The 13,184-nt window shown below is 34.1% G+C and overlaps 1 protein-coding gene across 1 annotated transcript in view; it reads right to left on the bottom strand.

Moving 5' to 3' along the window:
• Positions 1 to 13,184, bottom strand: part of MCM9 (minichromosome maintenance 9 homologous recombination repair factor) — a 180,440-nt gene that overhangs the window by 54,957 nt on the left and 112,299 nt on the right. The window contains exon 8 of the mRNA XM_031964357.1: positions 8,726 to 8,900. Coding sequence (XP_031820217.1) covers positions 8,726 to 8,900 — 175 coding nt within the window. The remainder of the gene's footprint in view (positions 1 to 8,725; positions 8,901 to 13,184) is intronic.

The raw sequence follows: 13,184 nt of genomic DNA, 5'->3' as shown, positions 1-13,184 counted from the left end.
TTGGAAAATGAATAGATGCCCATCAACTGGGGAATGGCTTAATAAATTATGGCATGATAAATGTGGAAATATGTATAGAAGAATTGCATATATTTAGCATATATTACATTGCTTGCTGTCTAGGGGAAGGGAATAGGGGAAAGGGAGGGAGAAAAATCTGAAACACAAGGTTTTGCAGGGTAAATGCTGAAAACTATCTTTGCATGTACTTTGAAAAATAAAAAGCTATTACTATAAACAATTGTTATGGGACAGTCTACACACTAATTGAAGACTTCCTTGATGACAGTATAAGAACGGAACAGGCATACTTTTGTACAATAGCTTTTTACAACGGGTTAACTAAAAGATACAGAGAATGCTAATTCTCCCTATGCTTGTTATTTGTTGAATATTAAAAAAGCACTTTTGTGGATGTAAATCAAAGTATATATAAATATATATGATATAAAATATACCAGAATATTATTATTCCTTGTATATGTATATTATTATTTGTATCATATATATTATTATATTATTGAAAGTATAACAGATGTAATTCTATTGATTATTGATTATTAACATCAAGGAAATATAAAACAGAGTTGCATACTAGCCAAAGATTTCTGCTATTGTCATGGAGTAAATTCAAAGCATAGACAAGAAAGACGAGGGATTCCTTACAGATGCTATGTCTCTCAAGATGTTCCTGTTTGTTAATACTGTAAAGACTTATCAAATACAGAAATACTGCAAGGCCACCTAAACAAGATTCATAATCATTTGAAAGATTTCACTTTGTCTATTGATACATATATCTTAGAAAGACAGTGAAGTGGGCCTGAAGATGAGCAGAAGAAGAATGAGATATCCTTTGAGCAACTCTATGGTTCTTAAAGATCATAAGGTTCTGACTAAAACAAAAGTTTTTTCCACAACAATATTCTTCTGGGGATTTTGTATAAATGTGAGTTACAAAATACTACTGTTTCCTAAGAACTGTGGTAAAACATCTCCCAAATGGCAATGAAGAAGCAACACACATTGCATGTAAACAGGCTGCAATACATTATAAATAAGGAATTATGAAGAAGTAGGGTAAAAGATACCACCAAAAAAGACAACAGGAGAAAAAATGATATACCAGTCATTCAACAACAATCAATTACAGGTATTTATTAAGCACTTACTATGAGCTTAGTAAGGTACCATGAAAGGTGTAAGCACAAAGGGTATGAAACAGTCTACACCATCCACTTACTATCCAGGTGATACAAATAAGTGAGACCCACTGAATTGGCTGGACCACTTATGGTAGATTTGTCCATACATGACAGTTGCATAGACAGGCAGGCATGAATGAGTCCAGAATGAATGTTTTGGAGGGAGCAGTCAAATCACTAGGATCAAAGCTGCATTAGAGAATAATAAAATCGTTAATTTTTTTAAACTTGAAGTTTTAATTTTTTTAAATTTTAATTTGTTGTTGTGAGGATTAAATGAGAAAATAGTTGTAAATTATTTAACACAGTGCCCAGCACATGTTGCATTGTTCAATTATTTCAATCATGTCTGACTCTTTGTGATACTATTGAGATTTCTCAGTATTTTCTTCTCCACTTCATTTTACAGATAAGGAAACCGAGGCAAACAGGGTTAAGTGACTTGCCCAGGGACACAGAGCTAGGAAGTGTCTGAGGCTGGATTTGAGTCTTTCTGACTCCAGGCCAGTCATAACGCCACTTTGCTGCCCCTGCCTGACACATAACAAGTACTTAATAAAAGATATAATGATGATGCTTAGTACATAGTAAATACTATATAAAAGTTTATTCTCCTTCTCTCCTACCTGTCTCATGCTATGTTATCTTAGAAAAGACATCTTTCTAAAAGTTAGTTAAAGCTAGTTACTAACTGATAAACATGACACACTGGTAGGAGTTTTTGCATTCTAGTACTAGGAAAAAATCCCAAACCCCTCACGGTTTCCCCTAGAATCCTAAGAGCAAAAAGCAGCAGCGATGCTCTCGGGGCTGGACTTGCTGATGTGAGTGGCTGGGGTTTAGACAGCAGCTTCAGAGCATGCCCTACATATGCTCGTTTGTTTTACTGTCCTTTGCTGACAGTGCTAATGGTTGGTGGTGCAGCTTCAAAAAACACTGCTTTCTCTGCATGAAGTTGCAGTCTTTGGATTGGTTCCTAGCCATTGTATGGAAAGTCTATCATTCCTCCCTAGTTTTATGTTCCAGTTAGCTCAACAACTTAGAAAAAAAGTTTGATTTCTAGGGAGTTCCTCATCATGTCAGTGCCTTTCTATTGTTCTTTTCTAGTTATTTCCATGTTTTTGTTTTGTTTACTGAAGCTGTTCTTCAGGGCATCTGTAAAATGTGTCTTGGTTCTGTCTGTTCCCACCCACTCTGAAGCTACCAACTATTCTCTCTCAGTTGAAATAAACCTCTTGAGAGCAGTGATTGGGGTTTTTTCCTTTGTCAATCCAGTATCTTGCATAATACCATAATCTTAACATAGCAGAGGCTTAATAAATTGCTTATTGAATTGAATGGAATCATTCCTTTATTGACTGTTTCTGTGGTAGTGGAAACTTTTCAAGACTGATGGCAGAACTCAGACCTGCTAATACTTCTATGATTTTTGAGAGATATGATGAATAAAATGAAAATGCAATGTCATGGAAGTAAAACAAGATTATAGGCATGCCTTTTTGTACATGGTAATTAAAGAATAAATACAAGAGATATCATTAAGATCTCAAAATTGTTTTGGTTGATATGAAGATGTTTAATTTACTTTTCCCCCCATTAAACAACTGGAAGTCTTGCTCTATTTTCTTCCTTCTTGGGCAATGCAATTATCCAAATGCTTTTATAACCAGGGAGTAAAGAAGAGAGAATCACATTATTTATATTATTAAGCACATAAGCAAAATAAAGAATGCTATAAAATGATAAAACCTCTGAATTTCATCAATGCCTCTAAGACCCATGGACTTTCTGGGGGGCTAAGCATCGTTTAGAATCTGACAATTTGGATGGGGCATCTCACCAGTGTTACTCTATACTGCTGATAGATAATTAACTGTACCCAAAATTGAAAGGAAGAAAAAAAGTAGGGTGGGTCATATTTGAGAATCTACACAGTACTTTTAATCACTTTCAGTTTCTCTCTAAAACAAAGTTCAGTCTTTAAAACATCAAAACTTTTTTGGTGATACTACATTACTACAAATCCTGAAATCCTGGAATGCTTCATCTAAACTGAATTACTCTTTGATTTGAGAACAAAACTATACTCTCCATGCTTTTGCTCACACTGTTCCCTAAACCTAAAATATACTCCTTTCCCCTTTTCATTTGTTAAGCTCCTATCAAAAATCCAACTCAAATGTCATCCCCTTCATAAAATCTTCCATGATCTCTAAGATAGTAATGACTTTCTCCTTTGGACCTCTCAAAGCACTTTATTTTACAACTCTTAAAGGCACTTAAAAATATAATATTGTATATTATCATTATTTGTCTTTGTGTCTTATATTCTACCATACTGCAAGCAATGAAGGCAGGGACATATCTACATTTTGTATCTCCCAATTCCTGGAACAAACTACTGTATACAGTAGCCTCTTGATAAATGTTTGTTAACTAAATAATGAATGAATTATGAACTTTCCATCTTAGAGAGAAGATGAAAAAACATGTTCTCCTACTTACTAATGGCAGTAGACAGATTAAGAATGGAGTAGCATTTTTTTCCCTTTTGATCTAATTTTTCTTGCACAGTATGTCAAAACAGAAATATGTTTAGAAGAATTGCACATGTTTAACCTATATTGGACTTCTTGCTGTCTAAGGGAGGGGAGGAGGGAGGAAGAAAAATTTGGAACATAACATTTTGCAGAGGTGAATGTTGAAAACTATCTTTGTATGTATTTGGAAAAATAAAAAGCTAGTATTAAAAAAAAGAACGGAATAGGACAAAAAAAGTGGGGGGATGGTGGTGGATGCATAACATCAACATCAAATTTTACTATCCTGACACTACTTTCTTATGTGAGACTACAGAAAGTGAAAGCTCAAAAACTTATTCCAGCAATGTTTAATTTCTAGTTCTTCAAGCAAAAATTTTGGATAGGGCTAACTTTAACCATTGTTAATGTGGAAAAAATAAAAAGCTCTCTATCAGAGCTGCAAGCCAAAGCTGCTTGCCTCTTTTTACACCTATGCCTCTAGATTATCTGGGAGCTATAGAAATGCCGTTTCTCTCTAAACTTTCAAAAAAGGACATCAATATATTCAACAAGACAAATAATTGTACACTTTCAGTTTCTTACTTTTGGTGGGGTACATAATTACTATAAGGGCATGCCATTCATTATTCTGATATGGTTAATGTATCTTTGCAATTGGGTTTTTCAAACTAGAGTTTCTGATTTTTTGATTTTGTTCTTTAGTTCAAGAAGTCTTCCTCTTTAATTCTCAGAAATTTCTTAGAAATATGTTGAAGTTCAACTGTAAGGGGATAATGTACGCCTTCTTCCTCAAAACATCTGACACTAGAGATACAAGGGGCAGACAAAGAAAAACCAAAGAACTCTTCTCATTCTTGTTTATGGTAGAATGGTTTAGAAAGAAGTTCATTTGTTGATTTTTATTAAATGCAAGAATTCTAGTTTTTTTTTTCTTTTAAAGAGACATCCATTGGCTATATTTTATTTATGTTGCTACTTAGTAATGGTGACAGCTCTGAGCAATCTTATTTAAAAGTCATAAGAAAAGGAGTCAGAGTATAGTGAGTCCTAGGTTCTATTTCCAGCTATCTTAGTTGTGTGAACCTGGGAAAGTTGAAATATTCTGGAAAATTGATTTAGGTATAAAATGAGGGTGCTAGGCTCTAAGATCCCTTCAAGCAATAGAATTCAAGGAAATTTTGTTATTTCTAACAGATATCTGTCCTCACTGATGGACCATGCTTTATTACATTGGAAACATTGTTAATTTGGAACTTGGAAACTAAGGTGGAAGAGAATTAAATACAGATTCTACCATTTCTATGGTTTTAATGAAAATTAAATTATAATATTAGGACAAGAAAAAATGATTTATAAATTTACGGTTCACATTCTTGCATTTCAAAAGAAAATAAAGGTCTTATAGACAGTACTGGATGCTTGGTTTGTGCAAAGGGGAGTGCTGAACATTCTTTTATCATTAAAAACAGATTGGAGAATCATTTTTGCAAATGTGACTGTTAGTGAATTTGAAGAATACTACAGTATCCCAAGGATTGTTAAAATGGAACATTAAGGCAGATAGAGTCATCTTACACTTATTTCTTGAATAATTCAAAAAATCAAAATAAAGAAGACCTGAGTTCAAATTTGGTCTCACATACTCACTAGCTGTGTGATCCTAGGAAAGTAACTTAACCTCTGTTGCTTTAACCCATGGGAAAAGGAACAGCAAACCACTTCAGTATTTTTGCCAAGAAAGCCCTACATAGGGCATCACAAAGAGTCCGATATGACTTAACAATAATAACAGTTCCATTGTCATGTACCCTTTATCTTATATATTCCTTATCTTTCTGCCCATGTTCAAACTTCACTTGCACTCCGGCCCACTTCCTTATCCTCTCAATTCTCTTCCTAGTGACCTATGGACTCTGTCCCAGGATGCTGGGGTCTGTTGGGTGGCCGCCTCCAAATGATACTGCTCTGCTTGTTTCCTTCCCCCTCCTGTCCCCATTCCCCTCTCCTCACTGGTTCTGTCCCCTTTCTAATTCTCCTCTGTGTGTTTTCTTCCTAATGCTCAGGGATTATTTTTCTTGTTTATTTGTATCCCCAGGGCTTAGAGCACAGTGCTTTCAGTAAGTACTTAATAAATGTCTTAACATTGATTCATTTATGTATGGACTTCATTTCAACATTAACTCATTCAATTCTCATAGTAATCTGTAAAGCAGCTAGGGCAAAAGTGTCATTACCCCTATGGCAGAAAGAGGATATTACAGCTAGGAAAGATTGAGTTATTCAACTAAAGCAAAACTAAAATTTGACCCATAGGTTTTGGAACTCTTAGGGCCATTGTTTTTCTTCCTATGCTACAATGCACTTCATACACTATGAAGTTAAAAGATCATCATACAATCAATAGTAAATTAAAAAAATTTTTTAAAAATCGGCATAACGATGGTGATATAAATATTTAAAAAATAACAAAAACCACAATAAGGCTCTAAAATTCAGTAAGTACTCACTGAATTGAATTTGCTTGGTCTGATAACAATGTCTTGAGAAGAAACTTCTTTTCATTCTGGAATTTACTAGCTAAGAGTTAGAAAATTGTGAATCTGGCATATAATACTTGGGGACAATAGCAGTGATGCAGCATAAGCAATTTTAATGGGCTTGTCTGGTTTCTTCCTTAGCCCTATAAGATGAGAGCAAATCCCACCTAGGGGAAAAATTCATGAACAAATGTCAGAAGTGATTTGAAAAGATAAAATGGGCTATTTTGATCACATAAAATTGAAAAGGTTTTGCACAAAACACCCCAAATCCAATACAGTTAGAATATGATGGGAAGCAACAAAGTTCTCTGCTACAGATCTGATTTTCAAGATATGCAAAGAATTGGTAGAAATACATAAGACTAAATGTCATTCCCTTGTGGAAAACTGGTTAAGGGATAGGAACAAATTGTTTTCAAATAAAGAAGCATAAACTGTCAATAACCAAATGAAGAAATGATTCAAATTACTACTTATAAGAAAAGAAAAAGGTAGGGACAAGAACTCTAGATATGTGATATAATTGGTAAAGGGAAATCCAGGCCAAGTAAATGCCATCTCCCAATGCAGGTTATATCTGCTATTTATACTCCTAAAGAGTTATCTACAACAGTGAGGAGTTTAATGACTATTAAGGGTTCCAAGATGTTTCAGAGGTAGGATGTGAACTCAGGGGTTCTCGGAATGGTTCTTTATCTACTATATCCCATTGCCTCTCAATGATAAGAGCAATGAAACTTTCATTCTACCTCATACTCAGCACATAGGCAAAGATGATGAAAGTAGGAAATGGAAATGGTGAAATAGATTGTGGGAGTTCAGGCAAACTAGTGCATTGTTGGAATAGCTATGAACAGATCCAACTATTCTGGAACTATTCTGTAGGAGAGCTTTCCTCAGCCCCCCAGCTGCTTCTACCTTCTCCTCAAAGTTACCTTCCATCTCTGTGGTATTATCAGGTATGCATAGGTGCACAGGTGTCTCCCAATATGAGCATAAGTTCTTTGATGGTAAGGATTAGTTTCTCTTTGTATCCTCAGTGCTCTGCACAGGGCTTAGGACATAGTAAGAGCTTAATAAATACTTGACTGGTTATATGCCCCAAATGACTAACCTGGAAATATCCTCTGACACAGTGATTCTGGATTCCACTATACTTCCCTACTCCCAAAGAGATGAGAGAAGTGGAAACAGATAGAAATGTATACAAGTATTTATAGTCATATGTTTTGTTGTAGCAAGCAAATGGAAATAAATTGGATGCTCATCAGTTGGGGAATGGCTGAATAAATTATGGTATATAAATATGATAGAATACTATTGTATTATAAGAAATGATGAAGGGGATCATTTAGGGAAAAAAGAGAAGACTTGCACACACAATCAAGTGATATGAATCAAGAAAGCAATTTATGCAATAACAACAGTATTGTAAAGATAACTGACTTTTTTTGATACAATGACCAACCACAATTCCAAAGGACACATAATGAAATGTGCTATCTGCTCTCAGACAGAGAGCTAACACAGACTCAAAGAGTGCAGATAAAAACATATTTTATTTTATTTTCAGACATGGCTAATAGAGGAAATGATGTGTATATAGATATATATAGTAAGTTTTGTTTTTCTCATTTTTTTCAATGGGTGAGGAAGGAAGAGAACTCAGAATTAAAAATCAATTTAAAAAATATGATTATATAAATGTAATGTATTATAATTTTGTTTTACGAAGGGATGAAATCCACAGAAATCTGGATTTTCACAAAGGAATCAAGATTGAATTGAGCAGAATAAGAATAATTTATACAATGACTATATCACTGTAAAATAAAATGATCTGACCTCTCAATAAAATGACCTCTTAATCAACTCAATGATCTATCAGGCCTACAGAACACCAAAGAGATAGTATAGATGTATAGAATAAAATATACTTAGCCATAAGTAATTGTCAATTTGTTGTGTTTGTGTATATTTAATGATTACTTTCAGAGGCTTTTCAAGGAGAAAAGTTGTAAGAGTAATAAGTGATAGTGATGAAAAAAGAAGAGCAGCAATGAAACTTTACAAAAATACATAAGAGAACAAAAGAAAGTTCAGAAGGGGACTGAGACAAAACAGGACATTGTTTATACATTTGAAACGATGAATCTCATTATGTAGTTTAATATATCCACAAATAGTAGTATATATCATCTGTTTATTCACTAAATTCAATATTAGTTTCAAAACAATTGCATTTGCCTGTGTTGTCCTCTGAACTTTCCTTCTGATGTGCACCTCTGGCGTGCATTTTAAAAGGTCCTTTGTTTCTTTGGCAATTCTTCTAAATTTCCATCTGCCCACTTCCAAAATTAAAAACAACTCTCCCTTGTAATAAATTAGCATAATCAAGCAAAATAAACCCACAAATCAGCTAAAAAGAAAATCTTACCCAGCCTTAGCAACACTGATCGTCTGTTGTTCCATTGCTTCATGGATACTGGTTCTATCATGCTCCTTGAGACTGTTAAACTCATCAATACAGCAAAGACCTCCATCTGCAAGGACTAATGCTCCAGCTTCCAAATTCCATTCCCCAGAATCTTTCACAGCAGTCACTGTCAAGCCTACAAAGAAAAAAGTATGTCATTCAAACTTAATATTTATCATAGGCATAGTTAGTGCATATAAAAGGAAGTAAAAAGATCAACAGATTTTATTTTCTATTTGATCAATTCTATTTTTTAAGGATTTATTTTGTTCAGATGGATTTAGCGCCTCTTTTAACATTAGATCAATTCTGTGTTGTTCTAAGGTATTATTTTCTTCAGTATTTTTTCCCCTCTTTTTCCAAACTTTTGAGTCTTATAATTTTCTTGCATTTATCTAACTTCTTTTCCCAGTTTTGTCCCTACCATACTTATTTTGAAAATCATTCTTTTTGACTTTCTTTAGTTCTTCTAGGAATTCTCATTGTGCTTGTATCCAATTTCCATTTTTTTCTCCTGCTTTGGCTTGTAGATGTTTTTACATTATTGTCTTTTTCTGAGTTTGTATCTTGAGCTTTCCTGTCATCACTATAGCTTTTTGTGATCATGTTTTTTTGTTGTTTTCTCATTTCTCCAGTCTATTTCTTAACTTTTAATTTTATGTTAAAGTTGGACTTTGCTTACTTGGGGGGAAAGGGAGAACAGGTACGGTTATTCTCTCAAGCTTCAAGCTTTTTTTGCAGTGCTGTTTTCACAGGTATTTCTGAAAGTTTGTGAGTTTTCAGGGCTTACAAAGTATTATAATCTGGGGACTGGTATAGTCAATGTTTTCCTGGTCTGTGCTCTGGACCTTACGTAGGTAGGGTCCCCTGCTCCTTTGCAGTCATAAGCACTAAGACACCTCTCTGCACTGAAACTATGACCAAAGCCTATGCTGTTACACCTGCAAGCATTTCTCTCTGCCTTGGAACTACAACCCAGGACTGAGAATATACAATGGAACTGCCATACAGCACACAGTCCTGTGCCCCGTATTCCCTATATTGTGCCACAGAGGTTCCCTATAATCTTTTTCTGATCAGTTTTTCTTTTTTTTCTTTTTTTATTTAATAGCCTTTTATTTACAGGTTATATGTATGGGTAACTTTACAGCATTAACAATTGCCAAACCTCTTGTTCCAATTTTTTTCCTCTTACCCCCCCACCCCCTCCCCTAGATGGCAGGATGACCAGTAGATGTTAAATATATTAAAATATAAATTAGATACACAATAAGTATACATGATCAAACCATTATTTTGCTGTACAAAAAGAATCAGACTCTGAAATATTGTACAATTAGCTTGTGAAGGAAGTCAAAAATGCAGGTGGGCATAAATATAGGGATTGGGAATTCAATGTAATGGTTTTTAGTCATCTCCCAGAGTTCTTTCTCTGGGCGTAGCTGGTTCAGTTCATTACTGCTCCATTGGAAATGATTTGGTTGATCTCGTTGCTGAGGATGGCCAAGTCCATAAGAACTGGTCATCATATAGTATTATTGTTGAAGTATATAATGATCTCCTGGTCCTGCTCATTTCACTCAGCATCAGTTCATGTAAGTCTCTCTAGGCCTTTCTGAAATTATCCTGTTGGTCATTTCTTACAGAACAATAATATTCCATAACATTCATATACCACAATTTATTCAGCCATTCTCCAACTGATGGGCATCCACTCAGTTTCCAGTTTCTGGCCACTACAAAAAGGGCTGCCACAAACATTCATGCACATACAGGTCCCTTTCCCTTCTTTATAATCTCTTTGGGATATAATCCCAGTAGTAACTGCTGGATCAAAGGGTATGCACAGTTTGATAACTTTTTGAGCATAGTTCCAAACTACTCTCCATCTGATCAGTTTTTCAAATGAAGTGAGCAGAACCCAGAACAATTTACACATAAAGGCAATATTATAAAGATAATCAGCTCTGAAAGACTTGGGAACCTTCATTAACACAATGACGAACCATAATTCCAAAAGATACATGATGAAACATGGTATATATCAATAGATAAAGCTGACGGATTCAGAATACAAATTAGAGAATGTTTATTCATTCCTTTGTTCATTCCTTCCTTTCAATTTTTCTTTTGTAGGTTTTTTTTTAACCTATTCATGGGAAGAGAATAGGAAGGCTGGAAGGGAAAAAATTTAAATTTATAATAAAATAAAACTGAACCTTAGAAAAAAAACCATAGAAGAACTTTTAGGAGCTACTGAAACCCTACAGATAAAATTTATGTCACTATAAAATATGACATACTCTAAATTATGACTGTCAAACATAATTACTTTCAGGTCAAAGAAAAAAAAATTAGAAGCCATGAAGATACAGGTCACACAAAAATGAATTTCACTCAGAATCACTTAAGATTATGCAACTAATATGAAAAAGGAAAGAACAGGCAAAATAGAGTATGCCAAAAGGGAAGAGAAAAAAATAAAAGAGTGTTTAATAAAAATCAATGACTTCAAAGTAATTTTCTTAAAAAATAAAAGTTAGAATGTCTAAAATGTTATCAAAGACAACAAGAAAAACTTAGAAGGATAAGAATGTTCTGCCAGCTTTAAAAGGTTGATAATGATCAAGTCATTACATTCTAAAAGTGAAAGAAGAAATATATTGTCACTTCAAAATCTCACTATAATAAGGGTGGGAAGAATATTTCTTCAAGGAGGGAACAAAGAAAGACAAACTCAGGATTTGGATCTTTAAAACAATAAAAAAGATGAGGGGGACACATATGAGAAAAGGAATGAGGAGGAATTTACTATTTCTCACCATTGCAAAGTTACAAGGAAAAAAGTATATATACATTGTGCTGAAGGTCAGGGAAATGAGAATCATATGTGCCTTACTTTGAGCTGGGTAAAGAAAGGTTTGAGGTAAAAGAGTAGTTAACAGTAAACACGAAACAGAGCTGACACATGGAGGAGGTGGAGTCAAGAAAGGAGAAAATTGGGAAGGAGTAATCACAAACAAAATGATTATAAAAGATTTTTTTAAAAAAGTGAGATGTTGCAAGAAACAGTTTTCTAGGCCTCAGCTGAGCAAGGAGAGAAAAAGGAGAATATTGGGATCAGACTTCTTATAACTACAAATGACTGATTTCAATTCCCCAAAAAAATTTTTTGGCTTTTTGATAGGATATGATAGCAAGAAATACAAACTCAACAATCATACTCATCAATATGAGAGGGATGAATTTGCCCATAAAATGGAGAATGGTGGCAGAATGGATAAGAAAGCAAAATTCAATAATGCTTTTTTTGTTGGAATTCATGGAATACACAGGAGCCACCTGACAGTGGCTGCTGGAGATCCAACCCATAATGAATCTCCTCCTGTGAGAGGATGATGCAAGGAAACTTGAGAGGCAGTTGCTGTTCTCTGACCTCTCTGACTGAGAGGCAGTTGTATTGTCTGATCTCTCTCCTTTTCACTATGACTCCAATTTATCTCATTCCCAGTCCATAACACCTGTGTCAGAAAAGGTTGCCTTGCAACTCCTTCAGATGCTATGATCCACAGCTGTTGGAGGCTGTTGGAGAATTGACCTGTCCCTTAACACTATATAAAACAAACTCAAAATGTAAAGATTCACAGAGAGTTAAAATGAGGGCTTGGAATAAGTAGAATCATGAATTTAAAGAAGGCAAAATGTAAAATAGACAAAATAAAAATCAACAGTCAAAAGAGATGAACAGGTAACCTACATTATCCTTAAGGTCCCATAAATAATAAAATAATATTATTACTTTAAAATATACATGTACTAAATAGCATGTCATCTAAATACTTAGAAGAATGCACATTACTAAAAGAAGACTTATACAATATAACAAAAAATTCCTGGAAACTTCAATTTGCTTTTTTCAGACCTTGAAAAATCTAAAAGAAAGATAAACTAGAGAGAAATTTAGAATTTGAACAGAATATAAGAAAAAAAAAAGATATGATAGAACTTTATAAATTAACGACTGGAAATATTAGTTCTTTTTTTTTTTGGTTGCTGAAAATTTTTTTTCACACATTTTTATTTTTTTTACACTTTTTTAATTTTAATTTTTTTATATTTTATTTTTTTTATTGTAATAACTTTTTTATTGACAGAACCCATGCCAGGATAATTTTTTACAACATTATCCCTTGCACCCACTTCTGTTCCGATTTTTCCCCTCTCTCCCTCCACCCCTTCCCCTAGATGGCAAGCAGTCCTATATATGTTGAATATGTCGCAGTATATCCTAGATACAATATATGTGTGCAGAACCAAACAGTTCTCTTGTTGCACAGGAAGAATTGGATTCAGAAGGTAAAAATAACCTGGGAAGAAAAAAATGCAAACAGTTTACATTCATTTCCAGTGTTCTTTCTTT

The sequence above is a fragment of the Sarcophilus harrisii genome, chromosome 4 (assembly GCF_902635505.1).
Source record: "Sarcophilus harrisii chromosome 4, mSarHar1.11, whole genome shotgun sequence".
NCBI classification, from domain to species: domain Eukaryota; kingdom Metazoa; phylum Chordata; class Mammalia; order Dasyuromorphia; family Dasyuridae; genus Sarcophilus; species Sarcophilus harrisii.
The sequence above is the reverse complement of the archived record's forward strand: the minus strand, read 5'-3'. Positions and strand labels throughout refer to the sequence as shown.